The sequence below is a fragment of the Tinamus guttatus genome, unplaced genomic scaffold (genome assembly GCF_059628265.1).
Source record: "Tinamus guttatus ecotype Peru unplaced genomic scaffold, ASM5962826v1 Tinamus_guttatus_pri_ptg000383l, whole genome shotgun sequence".
Classification (NCBI taxonomy): Eukaryota; Metazoa; Chordata; class Aves; order Tinamiformes; family Tinamidae; genus Tinamus; species Tinamus guttatus.
Genome location: NW_028288917.1, coordinates 6,625,709 through 6,642,915, shown reverse-complemented (window position 1 = coordinate 6,642,915; position 17,207 = coordinate 6,625,709). Strand labels below are relative to the sequence as shown.

The window sequence follows — 17,207 nt, the reverse complement described above, 5'->3', positions numbered from 1 at the left end:
GAAAATTTAGTCTGCAAGTATAATCCATTCTGCAAGCATGGAAAAAGGTAAAAATGAGGCTCAGAGAGCATTCAGGACACTAGCCTGCAGCTGCCAGAAATTGACCTCAAAGATTTTGGACACTGCTCAGCCTTTGGCAGCAGTCATCCGCCCCTGAAACTACAGTGTTACTACTGTTAGGTGCTCCTGTGAGACTATCACTACTTAAGGGTAACCCCAAAACAACAGATTTATCTTAAAAAAAAAAAACACTTCTTTATTTTCACACAAATGATAGCATAATGTACCATCATAATGCATTCCAACATAATTTTGGAAGGAAAATCCTGATGTCGTGACACTTTCACCGAAAACTAAATGTTTATTTTAACCAGATATCAGTTAATATGTCAGTTTAAGCAGAAATTAAAAAATTAACAGTACCCAATCAATAACGTATATCTACAGCAGGTCTCAAACTGCATACCTAAACCTGTAACATTTTTAAGCGCTGATATCAAAGGAAATGCCATTCTGGGGTTTTCACATCAAGCACTGTGTGGTGGTGATGGTGGTGGTGGTCACCATCAGGGGCGGTGCGGTGAAGTCTGCCCACGCGTAGCTTTCCTGAGTAGTGGTTGCAGCTCCGTTCCCAGAGCCAAGAGCCCCAGCTCTGCAAGGAAGGAGTCACCAGCAGCACCCACGTCACCCACCCACCCGGGTCGCCACGAGCCGTTTCGTTCCTGCACAACACACACTTGCACCTTCTCTGCTTTTGGGACTCGCGGTTCGGGCCCAGGAGCAACCTGCAAGGTCACAGGGTGTTTCTACAGAGGGAAAACTTAACGTTTCCCACAGAGGGATCCCTCTATTTGCTGCAAGCCCGACGGCACATGCGGGCACTGAGCACAAAATCTGCTGGCGTACAGCAAATGTAACCTTGATGCTACGGGCTCGCACGCCCACCGCGAGGTCAGCATGTTTAGTGGAAACAAAAGGAGCATCAGAAGAGAAGCCTGCTGGGCTGTTAGCACAGCAAGCAAGCACACACCCGAGCAAGGAAGGCTTCTCCCCACCTGCAAAAAGGCTGGAGTTCACCACCGAGGGACGTGGACAGTGGGCCCATCCAAATGCAGCTCCTGCATCTGCAAAGAGACTCACCTCGAGTTTAGAAAGGCCGAATCAGTTCCTATTATCCAGTAGCCCCTGCTCAGTGGGAAAGCACACAAGGATTTTATTCTTACTATGCTAACAGCTGGGTGAAGCAAGCTGCTCAAAAATCTGTCAGAGGCTGGAAAGGGCACAGAACGACGCAAGCGAAAACCCCCAAAATCTGCACCACATAAGTTACCGAAAGAAAGGCTGTGTGGGTAGCAATTTCTTTCAGAAAAAAAAAAAAAAAAAGCAGCAATTAAGTCAGTTAACAACTTCAGGGCATTTTAAGGCACATATGGTATCATGACAGAAACATTAATCCTCCAAACTCCACTGACATAATCCTTACCAAAGGCAAACAAAGACCTTCTTCTTGGAGAAGTGTGGAACTAAAAGGCAGAGCACTGAGCCTGCTAAAATGTACAGAATCCCAAACATCAGCATGTATTAAATTAACTACAGAGAGCTTATGCATTACCCCTCCTGTCTGGAAGAAGCTACAGAACAAGAAAGTCATTAACATTTTAATGAGGCTGGAATGGCAGGGCCCTAAGCTGGAAAAATTTAGCTTCCAGGGGATGTGCAGAGAAAGGGGAGTGGAAGGGGACAAAGTAACTCCAGGAAATCTCTGTGAGATGAACAGCCTGGCTAGAAGCCTTCTCAAATTCCTTGGGTTTTCAAATAAGAAAGGGCTTTGAAGGGAAGGAAGCTTAAGAGCCCTGCCAGCCAAGACTCAAGGAAACAAACTGCAGAAATTTGAGCACATCTTCCTTGCTTCTTTTCTGAATCATAGGCTTGCTAAAACTGAGAGCCTGTCCCAGAAAGCGCCCGAGTGCTGTGGGAAGGCGCAGAGCACAGGGGCACTGCTCGTTGTCCCTGGGGCAGAGCTGCGCAGCAGAATCCTGCGTCTCGGGCACCCCGGCCAGCACCCCTGGAGCTCACACGCGCGGGGAGCACATCCCAGGAGCCTGTTTCCTGCTGTTTCCAGAAGGGGGAGCACAGCCAGGCCTGTTACCTCAGCTCTTTGAACAACCTTGGAGGAGGGGACATCTGGAAACCGCCCTGCCACATAACCTTCCAAGTGCTCAGCACTGCTACGCTGTTGTCTTAGCTCAGCTTTTCTGCCCTCTGATATTCCCATCCTTGATTCACTCCTTCAGCCTTCGCTCAAACAACAGGCTCTTCCAGATTGGAAGAGCACTGCCAGGAATGCTTCTGATGAAAGCCACAGGAAGGCACAGCCTTGCCGAGGAATAAAGAAAACCAGCATCAACATGCACACAATCCAAGAAAAGTTCAGGATTATACGGCTCCCTACCTTCCCCAAATCTTTCCTCCTCTGTATCAGTAAGAGTCTCTTACCTTACCCCCACCAAACTTCTCTAAGCGCTCCAGTGAAAGGCATGAAAAGAAAAACACTGAGTTTATAGCTAATGAAAATTTTACAGGTTTGCTTAAAAGCATTTTCATAGTCCTATATTCATTTACTAACAAAAAGCTTCTTATAACAAGCTTCTACATAGTATATTGCTAAAATACACTATCTTGGGCATTTTCAAAATACAGAGAATTTAGGAAAGCCCCATTCCAGAGTCCCCCTGTTTGCTCCTTTCCAAGAGCCACAAGCTGGAGATAAACAGCCGTAGCACCCAACACTGCATGTGCACAGGCATCCCACGCCGGAGGTCCTGCCAGAGGGGATCCCACCCCCAGAGGTGACACTTACCACTGCCCAAAATGTGGCTGGTCCGGGAGGACACCGCCAATACAGACGGTAATGGGAAAGAAAGAATAACAGGGAAATGGAAGCACTTCATTTCAACCCCCTTCATCCTCCTGTGAGGAGATGTTAAAATATAAAGGGCTGCTCCTGCACACGGGTCCCTACACGAATTAATCTCTGGAGGAAGGAGAATGCCCAGAACTGAAGGAAATTCGTGCACTAGGCAATTCAGCAGCTAAAACAGCAGCAAAGGGAGAACAATGAGCTCCTATTTCCCCGTTCAGATGGCACCACTGCGCCTTCCCAGTCGTGCAGCCTGAAGAGCTGCGCTGTTTTGCTGTGTCTGAAAGGAGCACAAAGGTTCCTAGTTACTGCTAAGCTGTTTGTTCCCTGGAAAAACAACAACAAGCACAAACCAGGGAACAGGAGAAACCTTTGGAAAGTTCGAATCTAATGTACTGGGATCAAAGCACAGAGCTAAGAACCAAAAACGGCAAATGCCCCAAATTCCACGTGAGAATTTCCCCTGCAGCACTCCATATGGTGTGCTCTTTTGCTTTTCATTTGGAGAGCCAAATGAGTTGTAGACAAGCAAAACATGATTAAACAGAGGAAAGAAATCAGTCATCTTCCCTAATGGACCCACTGTGTCCCCTCATGGGGCATGTGTCTTTGTGTTTAATTTGAAGAGTCAACGTCGTACAACAACTGTGACAGGATTAAGCAGAGCAGAGCACTATCAGTCACCTTCTGCAGTGAACCACAGAGAAGAGAAAATAATGCAATAAAATGGGTGATTAACACTGAACCTTGGATCTAGGAAAGAAATTGCTTCCTGAAACTCGTGTTAGTCCAAGGCATCACTTTAGAAAACACTTCCTTGTGCAGTAACTTCTAATGACACACATGCACCTTACCCAAGCACAAGCGTTCACACCATCTGTTCTTGCTCCAGTTGAACTCTCACGTCAACCTTCAAGTCAGGCTGACAATAATTCATATGGCTCTGATCCATCGGCTCTTTTGCAGCTAGTTATTCATTTGCAAAGAGAATTACTGAGCCAACATAGTATTTCCCACTGTACAAGGTCTGTCACAGACGGCACCGATCTCAGCCAAAGTGAGTAGCCAAAACACTGCATCAGTTAATACTTGTTATTGCTGAAGTGATTTAACTCATGTGTTTATTCTGTCTCTCAGATTGTTTCTCTTCACTTTTCTTCTCTTACAATGTTTTGTAAATGTGTATAAAATTATATGGTTCACAAAAATCTTTAAACAACTGCCTAGAGACTTGTTACACTTCAGCAATTACTCCATCAGATAAAGACGGCATTAAAACCATTAGACAAATAAAGGAAAGATGCAAAATTCAGATCGTTACAGGACAGCGAAGTGGCTCCGGAATATTCTTCAGTGGCAAGGAGTCAAGGAGAAGCTAAACCACAAATAAGACGAGACTTCCAGTTGAACTGTTTTTGTTTTTCTTCCAATATTCTGGTCCATCCTTCTTCTATTGACAGACGAACACAACCCATCTCCCTCTGCCCACTGCCCACCCATTTTGTGCCTATCCACTGAATGTAAGACAAAAAATAGCTGGCACTTGCTCCACTTTGGTAATGCTGATTTGCTGTTCCTAGACCACTGGATCATAAGGCTACTTAAAGGTGACCCACCAGGCTCTGAATATTCTTCAAAACTGCTAAGTTCACCAGACCACAGAAAACAGCAAGAACCAAGAGACTTTCACTCCATCTCTGCTTGGAACAATATAAGCGGTGGCAACTGAAGCAAACATTACAACAAAACGACAAATCCGTGCGGTTTCCAACAGTAATTTTTACAGTGCAATTACTTCCAGCCTTCTTTTCTGAACTGACTTCTGCAAGAGGCAATAGGAACAATTCCTCTTCTGAAAGCACAACTAGGAATTACCGACCGGCCCCAAGCATGACCAACTAAATCCCTACAAAGGAAGAAGGCATACCAAGCTGGACCTCTGGCCCCTGGGCAGCTCTTTCTGGACAGAAAGGAGCTTTCTCCTCTCAATATTTATTTCTTGACTTCTAGACATTTAAGAGAGCTTGGAGAAAGAAATCTCCACATGACAAATGCACTTGTAGCGACATACACACATATAAAAACAGGATTTAAAGTGGTCTTTATATTGGAAAATAAAAGAGCCTCTCAGGCAGACAAGAGCCGAACAATACTTTGTTACTGTATTTCTATCACTGGTTCTCCTCTTTCTTCTCCCCTCCTCTAGAACTACAAGCAAACCCATGCAGAACCCAGAAGAGCATTCTGCAGGACGCATATCACAACTTCAGACACAGAAAGACTCTACTAACTCAGTTTTAAAGATCATGCCATTCAGCAGCATAGGATCAAGCATATTAACCTTTAGCTTACCATTTCGAGATAAATCAAGTTCCACCAGCTGCATGAAATTTGCTATTTCTGGAGGCAGTCGCTGGATTTCATTATCACTAAGTCCTAGTTTCCGTAACTTTACAAGCTGGAAGAAAGGCTGAAAGGAAAAAAAAGAGAAAGAAAGAAAGAATCCACATCAGAAAATTTTCATATAACTCACATATAATTATAATAAAAGATAAACAACAATACAATGTAAAAATTCAACTAGAGGCTGATTTCAAGATCTGGGCTAACTGAAGTTCCTGTTTGGAAGCAGTTATACAGACCTCTTTCAAAACTGCATCAAAACAGAAACAACATTTTGTTTTAATTTTTACTGGCATACAGACTATCATCTGTATTTTGCATAAAATGAAAATTTATTTTAAAAGATAAACTGATAACTCTGCCAAGTTATCAGTTAAGGATCACACTAGATGCATACTAGTGAAATCCAGAGTATTTGCTCAAATCCATTAATCAGCAGGGAAATTAAAAGCATCCTAATTACACACCTGGGCTCATTATGAAGTTAATGCAGATAGAGACTTATAAAGGATGATCCAGAAAAGCCACACTGAGGGGCTGTCAATGTTTTCTTTTTCATAAGTGAGTGCAATAGCCAATTAGGTTATAGAGCCAGTTTCCCTCAGGACTTTTCTTTCCTGGCCTCATAAATCTCATATTCCTGTCTGGGGGATGTCCCAGTTTTGGGAGGACTAGTAAAAGTGGGACACAAAATTTCATGTCTCCCCAGCTTGAAGAGGAACCAAACCCAGCCGTGTCTACAGACAGGTTCTCTGGCCTCTTCTCTTCTCTGGCGAGGGGAAGGGAGCCCCGAGAGGGGCTGCACAGAGACCTCGGCGGATCCCGGCCTAGCACACAGGGCACGTTGGAGCTGCGAGGCAGCCGCAAAGCACTCCAGCACTGCTCTGAGTATCTCCAGAGGGGACTCCACAGCCTCTCTGGGCAGCCTGCTCCAGGGCTCTGTCACCCGCACGGTCAAGAAGCTTTTCCTCACACCTGACTGTACAGGCATTTGGTGCTACATGGAGACCCTGTGCATGTCATTCACTAGAGGCCCCTGGGAGAGCGTGATCCCCAAAGCTTCTTCCTCAGAAAGCTTTCAGGGCAACAAGAGGGTGATAGTAAGTCTGGGACATCTGATAGGAACCCTTTCTTGGAATTTAGCACCTTTGTCCTTTTTTCACAGAATCACAGAATGGTTAAGGTTGGAAGGGAACTCTAGAGATCATCTAGTCCAACTCATCTGCTCTGTTATTTTACCGCACGTGTTAGAATCTGTGCTCTGAATGTCATTCACGTCTGTGCGAGATGGGTGTGAAAAGGGGCAATAAGAGAAACATCTTACTGGGGCATGAGGCAAAAACCATGTCTTATGAATCTGTGTTATGACACAGGTTTTGCCTTGACTTGCGTGTCTTATGCCCAAGATTACACAGTTTTAAGCACAAGATCCTGCAACTGCAGAACCATTTTTTGGCAATATATATTGACATTCCTTGCCACAGAAAAGTAAAACATAACTAAAATAATGTGTTCTCTCTCAAAAAAAAAACATAGATTCTTTGTGGTAAATAAAAAGGATAGAACTCTGAAGAGTTTATAAACATTCATCAGATAAAAAAGGCACTTTTTTGGAACAGACTGGCCAGAGAGGTTGTGGAGTCTCCTTCTCTGGAGATCTTCAAAACCCGCTTGGATGCCACCCTATGCCACGTGCTCTAGGTGACCCTGCGTGTGCAGAGGGGTTGGACTAGATGACCTCTAGAGGTCCCTACCAACCTTAAGCATTCTATGATTCTATGAGTCAGAATGGCACCCCCTCACTGCCCCTGCAACATATCGAAGGCCTCTGAGAAGAGTTGACCTTGTTGGACTAGACGATCTACAGAGGTCTCTTCCTCAACCAGTCTGTGTTTCAGTGATTTAACTGTTAATATGATTAAGCTAAGATCCATTAGAAGCTTAAAAAAAAATGTAAAAATACTTTTTTTTTTAATGTCCAGTAGGAGTTCACTCCAGAGAAAAAAAAACGTGGCAATCTGCCTGCCAACACTATCCAAAATAAACATTGGACAAAAAGTGTTGAAAAGCTATCTCGCTGCACAGTTTTCCTCTGTCAGTTTTGGCTGCTAAACTATAAGACAGTTATAAATATTGATGTTCTAATACAAATCTTTTCATAAGCAAGAGATGTCTTTGCCAGAGACACTTTACAACAGCAAATGAGAAGAGATGGCAGGAACATGTTGGAAAGACAAAATGATCATGTAAAAGCTGTTAAGACATGAGCATCCCAAGGAAGGCGTGCGAGTCCTCGCCTCACCCTGCGTCAGCGTTATATGTATTTGCTGAATGTGCAACACAGCTGTGTGCCACAAACAAGAAAACAAATCACGCAATATTTAAAGACATTCCAGTTACTGTAACAGACTACTTAAAAGAAAAAAAAAAAATCTTTCTTTCTTTATCCAAGGCACACTACCAGAGTCAGTCAACAACTCCTTTTGCCCCACTTGTCTTACCTCTCAGAGAGACCGCAGAGTATGTGGAGTGCAAGAGCATATGGAATAGAGTGCAACAACGGTAAACATATATACCAATATATGTTATGCTGTGAATACACATTAAGCATAAACATGTTGCTAATGTATCAGAGATAGGCCAGTTGCTCTTTGAAAACTCTCACAGGAATCAGCTGCCCAAAGAGGTTGTGGAATCTCCTCCTTTAAGATCTCTTCTCTGGAGATCTTAAAACCCGCCTGGCTGCCACCCTGTGCCACGTGCTCTACATGTCCCTGCTTGAGCAGGGGGGTTGGACTAGATGGTCTCTAGAGGTCCCTTCCAACCTCAACCAGTCTGTGATTGTTTGAACCCAAGCGCAATCCAGCTGCCGCTGAGCCCAACCGAGGCTGGAGTAGAACATCCCACTCAGCGTGCTGTAATAGCAGGTTTCAAATGCAGACCCAATTTGTCTGCAAGTATTTTGGCAGCACTTTTAATGTTGCTCAGTCTATCTGGGCTAATTAACAGTGCTTCAATGAGACAAGTAATTCCATGAGCATCAGCACTAAGGAAACCTACAGCCTTCTATTTACTGGCAATTTGACTTGCACGTCTCAAAATGAAGCTTTCCTGCAATCAAAGAATTTATAAAGGTGTCTCATATGTGATTTTTCTAAATCACATCTTGAAATACAGCCTTCTTCTCTTCGCAAAACAAATTAAGTTACACTCTTCTACCCAACTACCTATTTTTAAAAATCTTCGATCTGTCAAAACTGAGTTGATGCTGGCTAATGGAAGGAAAGGGATGGGTGAACAACCTCCTGAAAAGCACAGACAGACAACATGATCCAAAATTTATTTTATTTTTTCTTTTTTGATATTGTTGTTGGATCAATAGAACTCAAAATTTTTTAGCTGTACAAGTGGCCAAATCAGTACAACAGGCAACCAGAATAAAAAACACAGGAATCTTGAAAATACATAAATTTGGCAAATACCTGCAAATAAAGCTGTTTTCAAGGGACAACCACGGATATGTCAAAGTCTCAGCTTTTAAGAACTGCACAGGAAAAATCAGTATTATATCTAAACAGTTGTCAGTAAGTTTCAAGATGCAGTTCACTACCTAGTCCTGACTCTTCATCATCATCTCTAATTGTTTCACTCATTTTCCAAATGTCTAACTTGACCTCTAACTTGATAAAGTGACAAACAGTAATTTAATTTGACTTTAACTCCTTATTTGCATTCCTGATTCAAATCTTGCTTGAGGCTTCATTTTCTTCTACACCATAAACAAAATCAATGGGAAAGCCTTCACTTCTTCATTTCCATTTACCTGCCTTATCTCAGTACCTGGGTAACTGAAGACACTAAATCAGTCTCTCCTTTTAGATTGCCTCAGAAGGACTTCAGAGAAAGTCAGAAGTGTTTAATAACGATGGTTATACCCTGGATACACACATACCTTGTGATTATGAGAACAGAAAATGCAAAGAGGGCAGGGGAAACATTTCCCCATTCCTCATCACTCTCCCCCCACCACCCTTAAAAAAAAAATAGGAGGGGAAAGTCATTTACAGTCCACTCTTGGAAAGAATATCCACAGTATCCACAGGAGAGATTGAGCACCAGGGCTTCTAAGAGAAGAGGCGTTTAAATGCCACTTTGCCCAATGATTCTGATGAGATTTCAGATATTTTTCCAACTCTTAATTTAGCCACCACTCTTAACAGTCTGGAGTTACCCAGCAGCGGCCCGCCACAACCACAGCCATTTTTACCCTCAGAGTGAGCTAGAACAGAGTTTGCCTTCCACTCGAGCACTAGGGCACAAGGGCTGCAAATAACTTAAACGAAACATCCTTGCTGGGATGCAGTGCTGTTCGTCGCTGCCTCAGCACGCGCGCGGTGCCTCCGGTCGGCAACGCGAGCAGGAGCAGTGAGGGAAGTGGGCATGCGGGGCGCATGGGGCCCGCGCTCCTTCCTCGAGGCAAGTGATCGCCGGTTAATGAAATACTTGCGAAGCAGCGTCCTACTGTGGATTTATGAAGTGTGAAATGAATTCCAAGTAGACTCCAGCGACGTTCAGTTTGGCCTCTATGAGCATGGCATCGAGAAAGCCCCTCATCAACATCAGGATCCCTCGAGTCACTCAACCCCCCGCTTTCAAGAACAGCTCAGCAGAGGAACAGGGTTTTGCAAACACTGATCCTTCCTAGTCCTTCAGTTAAATCATCTTTTTAGATACAAAATACCAAGAGCTTTTTGAGGGCAGGAACTAATCAACAGCGCAGTACCCAGGGTCATAATGCAGCTGATGCCTCTAGCCCCTCGTCTGAGAAGCAGTTACTGGTTTTCCTTTCCAGGATGGAGGATCACTGCAGTACAGAAACCACAGTACACAGCAGGCTGTCTGTTTCTTACACAGAAAGCCAGCAAAAATACAATCACCCTACTCATCCATTCTGCATTTTCTGTGTGTTTCATCGCAAAATCAGAACCCATTTCAGATTTCTGGCATGACGAAAGATAGTTTGAAATTGTAGTTTGAAATAGGCTGAAACTGTACTTTGGTCTTGATCCTTTCATCAAGTTTGTCGTCATGAATAGCAGTGGAAGACAGCATCAGGCAGACATTCAACCGGGAACAGTCCCACTTGAACCCATATGAAACATTAATGAAACGACTACATTTCAGGACAGCAGAAAGGATTAATGAAAGATCACAGTTCACGATGCAAATCTTGCAGGCATTGGATCTGAAAGACATATCTGACAAAGACGAGAACCGGCCTTTGCACTGCTCTCTCCCCTCCAATGGATGCTTTAAAGCTTTATGTGAAGGATCAGTTAGGCAGAAGGGAAGAGTGGGAAAGGGTCTGCAGGAGACAGCAAAGATTATAGCTGATGCTTCACAGAAGCTACTAGCCAACATCCACCCGCTTTGTTTCTGGCCTCTGTTTTCAGAGCTGTTTTCTGAACTACAATCAATGGCAGCCCAATTCCAGGTCTAGCTCTAGGCTGCTTTACTGTTCCTGTTTGTTTTTAAAAACAAGGGAATACTTTAGAAAAAGAAGATACTACAGCATGACTCACAGTGCTGCTCTGCCGAGCAATGCACTGATCAGGCTGCCTCATGCTGTTTTCTGGTAGGGAAGGATTTACTTTTACGTCAATTAATCAGAAGCAATAAAGGTGAAAAGAGTATCTGATGCCACAGTCATCAGAGCATAGCGGAGGGAGGGAATAACTCCACCTTTATGAGAGGCTAGAAAGCATGTGCAGATTCATTGCAGTTAAATGCACTTGGTGTTTGGATAAAGAAAGTATTTTCCCTAATAATAATAAGCATCTAGCCTGCATTTTTTCAGTACACAAAATAAGGCTGTTGGCAAAAGGTAACTTTTTTTTTAAGAACAACTGATAAAACTGGACAAAACCTCTATGAACACCATAAAAATTTTAGAACTACAGATGCATAATCACTGCCCATGAGCCTTGTATTGTCTGTGCCTGTACATCGTGCAAAGGAGGGGATGCTGTCATTCTGCTGCAGCAATAAATCCTTCACAAGAAAAAAAATAAAAGAGACATAAACACCTCATTACCTTCTTCCTAAATGAGTAAATCTCAACTATTACTAAGCAGGATGATCTGACCACAAAAATTCGCTGTTGGAAAATATATTGGATCAAGCAGATCTCCAAGGAAAGCAACAAAATCTTCTGAACAGTCTCATGGCCATTGACAGGGAAATTTGATTCTGTAAAGGACAAGAGAATAATTTCTTCCCCTGCTCCAGTTTGAGGTCTTCCAAATCCGACACCAAAAGGCATAGTGTTTTCTTCAAGGTTTAAGCAGTATAAGAGAAAAATATGAAAGTTAGCAGAAAAACTAAGATATTCATCTAATAAAGAGCCTATCTTCTCTAGAGCCTTTGGCACAGTGTTCTGTATTTACAGGGATGTTATCATAGTGAACCAATGACAGTTTTCAACAAAACATAATTTATTTTAATAATTCTCATTCAAGCCCATACATTACAGACTTATAATAATTGCCTATGTTCACAAATGGCTTTATAAGAGAGAAACATTCCTAAGACACTGAAAAGTGGCAGATTTTTTTAAAAAATCTGTATTTTACATAATAATTGTCATCCTGAAAAGCATTACTTAATCAAACTTCAAGTAAAATTACCTTCTGTTGACATAGCCTTACTGCTTGTGCATACTGTCTACATGGACTTCAGTTTCACAGTTACATAATTAACTTTATGATATTAACTAAAAACACAAGCCTGATCAACTCTTACAGAGAGAATTTCTTCAAGCACTTACAGCAAGATGTGCAGAAACACCATGACAGTGTCAACACTGCAAGCAAAAATTCAGCTTCTGCAGGTGCACAGAGGGTGAAAAACATGACTTAATTCTATTTGTAGCATTGAAGACATTAACTGCTGAAGACAAGTGAAATCCTTGAAATGCTGGCTTATGGTCAAAGTGTTGTCCACTAGGAATCCTACACACCATTCTGCAAAGCTGCTTTCCAAAGCTGCTGGTTGGCCCCTGCCTCAGGGCAAGACTTTGCCCTTTCCTTTGTCAAACTTCATGGATTTCCTCTCTGCTCTTGTCTCTGGCCTCTCTAGGTCCCTCTGAACGGCAATCATGTAGTGCACCAGCCACTCCTCCCAGTTTTGTAGCAGCTACAAACTTGCGAAAGGTGCATTTGGTCCCATCATCCAGGTAATTAATGAAGATGCTAAGCAGCATGGGAACCAGTACTGACCCCTGGAGTGCTCCACTACTCACTGGCCTCCAATAGACTTCATGCCACTGATCACAACCTTCCACGCCCCGCGGTTCCATCAGTTTTCAATCCACCCAACTGTCCACCTAGAGAGGCTTCACTTGAGCAGTCTGTCCAAGGCAATGTGGCAGGAGACAGTGTGAAAAGTATTACTCAAGGTGAGATAAATGGTGTCTACTGCTCTCCCCTCACTCACCAACCAGTCATCACAGAAGGCAGGCTGGTCAAACACAGTTTCACACTTCTGCTTTGTAAATCCAGGCTCACTACTCCCAGTAACCTTCTTGTCCTCGCATGTTTAGAACTACAGACAAGATCATTTGCTCCATCACCTCCCAAGGGTACAGTGCGAAGCTGACTGGCCTGTAGTTCCCAAGTCCTCCTCCTCGCCTTTTTTGAAGGCTGCAGTGACATTTGTTTTCTTCCATTCCTCAGGAGCCTCCCCCAATGGCCATGATCTTGCAAATATTATCGAGAGTGGCCTCAGAGTGACGTGAGTCAGCTCGCTTAGCACTCTTTAATGTTGCCATCAGGTCCCATGAACCTCTGTACATCCAGTTTGTTTAAATGGTCCCTAAGGAGATCCTCCTCCACCAAGGGTAGGTCTTCCTTGCTCCAGTGTCTTCTTGCGTGCTCCTCAATCACCTGTGTCAGGAAGTTGCCATCAAAGCACTCCAGAAACTTTCTGTTTGCTTGTGCCCTGTTGTATTGTCCATCCAGCAAGTTTTGGGACAACTGAAGTCCCCTGTGAGGACCATGCCCAATGAAGGTGAGACTTTTTCCATTTGTCTGAGGTCTTATCTACTTCTTGATCATGCTGTCTACAGCTGACATCCACTACAACATCATCCATGTCCTTCTGCCCACTAATTCTAGCCCACAACCTGTCGGCCTCCACAGCCACAGCTCCGTGCATTCCAGCTGCTCTATCTCCCTTCCCTGCTTTCCTGGCCCATCCTTCCTAAAGAGCCCTTACCCATCCGCTCCAGCACTCCAGTAATGGGTGCTATCCCACCATGTTTCTGTCATCCCAATGAGATCTAAATTTACAAAAGGAAATAAAATTTCTAGAAGTGTATATCTTAAAAAGGGAAGGTTACAACTTGCAAGTGCAAATTGGACGGTATTATATTGTTTCTTTCTACAGGAGATTGCTGGACATCGACCAAGTAGGTATCTTGCAGAGTTATATTCCATCAGGACAGGAACTATAATAGAACACACATTTTTTTACCTAAATTACTAAGAGAAGAGGTGTGGAAGAACAAAGAGGCCTTTTCTTAAGGAGCTTTCACAAGATTTCAGTTCTGACAATTGCACCTTTGATCTCAACACCATACATAATAAAGAGATAGAGATTCTGCTTAAGTGGATTCTGCACAGGGTGCAGCAGCTCCCTGTTGGCCTCTTTGGTAGAAACTGGGACACAAGAGGTAGTCGGTGCTTAACCAGGTCTCTTGGGGAAGTGGTCGCAGATCCACCATGGAACTTGAAAGAGAAGCATTAGCATTTAACACCAAAAAAGAAAATCACAGATGACAGATATGATTATGGGAAAGCTCAAATAGAGAAGTGAAATGATTCGAAGTCACATCAGATTAAGAGTACAATGCTGCATGGAAATAATTGCCAAAAAAAGAAAAAGTTCTGCAGACTTTTAAGCTTAACTAAGTGCATCAACAAAATCTTGCATTGTTTTGTGCCATTTGGAGTTTTTACGTAAACAAAGCCTGCTCCAAATCTCTCACAGGAAAGCAGCCTTCATCTTTTGAGCAAAACGAATAGCACAGCAAGACAAAACAGCAGCAAGGCAAGAGTTATAAGCTATTTCCACTCCTCACCAATGCAGAGAACACTAATTATTTCGTGCAGAAGCTGAAATATAATATTGCATTCAAAGGTTGGTAAGAAATTACTGTTTTCCACAAAAAAAAGGGAATGCAGAGATCCTGTTTGCTACTGCAAATCCACGCAGAGAGAAACTAAGCTGACAGGATATATTGGCCTTAAATTATAATGTACAGGAGTAGCAGACTACATTTAACCAGCTAGAGACTGATCTATTGATTTGAAAGCATCTCTTTTTTTTTTTTTTTTTTTTTTTTTAACTCTGACACTTTTCACTAGGAAAGCTATTGAAATACATCAGTGCAGAACGTGTTGTTTTCTTGTGTCAAAGCAATTTTCCAGAAAGCCTAATCTTCAGCAAGGTATAGCTTTTAACCTATAACAAATTATATGTTACACACTCCAATGTGAGTTGAAAAAACTTTCAAGTCTTCACTCATTCCTATTAGGAATTTAAGAAAAAAAAAAGCCCAGGTTTTGAAAAAGCACAAATTATATATTTAAGTCAGTGTGTGTGAACATTGCCGTGAACATGTACTGGGTTTTTTCCAATCGAATGATATACACCAAATATTCAATAGAAACAACTAGGCTATTTCACATCCAAAGGAAGAGGAGCAACTCTTAAGCAAGAGTCACACTCTACGCCTGGCACTATCCACATCCTTCCTTTTGAGACTGCAGAGTTCAGCCTTTCAGTTTGTCTTGTCAAGTAGAAGTGGAGAAACATCCCCAGACAGCTAGAGATTGCTGTTCTGTGGGAAAACAGCTGCATCTGCCAGGAAGGGAGACTGAAGTTTCCACAATCTTGTGGAAAACCAGCAAGCTTTGCAGCCCTGCCTGCTCCTGTAGCACCTCCCAGCATCCTGCCCCATCCTGCAGGAAGGTGAAGAGGAGAGGACGGAATCAAGAAGGCAGCAGAAAGGAAGGGGAATGAGCAGCGCGCCAAGGAGGAAGGGTCCATGAGGGCGGTCAAGAACCTGTCACAGAAAGAACAGCAGAGGAAGTAAAGGATCAAAAATACAAGGCACAAGAAGCTGTTTGGGTTGGAGAAAGCAAGCAAGGTTCTGGGACATCAAGGATGAGGCAGGAGGGGAAAGCACTTATGTGGAGCACAAGAACTCTGAGATGCTCGTGGTGGAAGGACCCCTGACAGCATAAGTGCAAGTTTCTATTGAGGTTTTCTGTCACTTAATTGGAGAAGGAAGGAAACAGACCTGGGGGTTAGGTCAAAGTGTTTAAGGAGGCCTGTGAGAAGAATCGAAGTACTGAAATGGGAAATCAAAATGACCACTGTGTGGTAGCAAATGAATATTAATACATATATAAAAAAACAAAAAACTTGTAAGCTAGTGTGCAAAGAAAATGAGTAACCTGTATTCCTGAGAGGCTAAAAAGTATAGATTAGGAAAATACATATATTTGAAGGGAAAAGGACTGAGCTATCCCATGTCCATGTGTGTGTGTTAAGGCATGAGAGCAAGATGAGGGGAACAGCTACTCTAAGGGGTAGCAAGGCTTTATCTTTCTCTGCTTTGTGGCCATCTCTTTTCAAATGGTCTCTCTCCTTTACCCTTCTCCCCTTGCATTCATACCACATGTTTTTTGTCACTCAACACAATAACAAAAACAAGGTTATTCTTTCAAAATAATTCAAGACTATTCTTTGTTTCTCCTCTTCTAGGAAAGGTTCAGATGACTCAGATAATGTACAATAGATAATGCACAGCAATATTGCTTAGCTGTGTCTTTCTGCCAGTTCTTTCCAATCCATGCAGCAATGTTTTAAGTTGTTGGCGTTTTTTCGAAAACATTTATTCTGTGCTCTACTGTCACACCAGAAGAGTAAGGATTTTATGTTAGCAATGACTGAAGATAAAACTAAGTTAAGACCTTAAAATATTTCAAATAGCTTAATAGGCAGCAGTTGAATTAAGCAATGACACAGTTTAATTAATCAACAACAATTCTTAAGAATAGCACGAGCATTTCTAGGTAGGACAGTCCTGGACTATACAGGGAGCTTTTAAGTAAACACGAGGGTTTCAAACCCAGCTGGGAGTTCTGTGTGACCAATAAAAGCATCTCTAGATCTGTTTTATGTCTGTTTTTATTTCACTGCAAGCCTATACATCCATTCCCAAATTTTAAAACTGTCCTGCTTTTAAGTAATTAGAACTACTTTTTTACTGGTATACTGGGCAAACTCATCAGAGAACATGCTTTCTTTGCTACTTGTTAGAATTGGAGGTATGGAGAAGCAGATGAGAAAGGGGGAAATGTATATGCCCAAAAGAATTTGCCCCACCGACCTGATGGAAATCAGCTGAATCTTTCTGCGATGATTCCCTTCCCCAGATCCTGCTAGTTCCCACCGCCAGGACAGGAGCTCCTTCTCAGCCCTAGGGAACGTGTTATGGCCCCGGAACAGCCAAGGGATCATTCAGCACAATCAGCACAGGTCACAGTGAAGTTTGGCATTTCCCCAAGTGTGAGAAAGCTTCTAACCAACGCCATTGGTATTAAACATGTCCCCACAATGTCCCCTAAACTTACCCTAACAGCGGTTAAATTCTGTGTTATCACCTTTATGTGTCTAGAGAAGAAACTTAATCAATAGACGTTCAATAAGACTAATATAAAGCACAGCACTAGATCCACATCCTAATGACTGTTTGGAGCTTTGCTGTCCTAAGAATTTGTTATCAGCCCCTCTTGAGGTCTCCCTAGGGTTTCCT

General features: G+C 42.8%; 1 protein-coding gene across 3 annotated transcripts in view; it reads right to left on the bottom strand.

Annotated features, from left to right (window-relative positions):
- The window catches only part of LRRC1 (leucine rich repeat containing 1), a 96,340-nt gene that overhangs the window by 76,371 nt on the left and 2,762 nt on the right, over nt 1–17,207 (bottom strand). For all 3 annotated transcript variants that reach the window (XM_088530610.1, XM_088530611.1, XM_088530612.1), the window contains exon 2: nt 5,273–5,390. In XM_088530610.1, the coding sequence (XP_088386736.1) occupies nt 5,273–5,390 (118 nt within the window). The remainder of the gene's footprint in view (nt 1–5,272; nt 5,391–17,207) is intronic.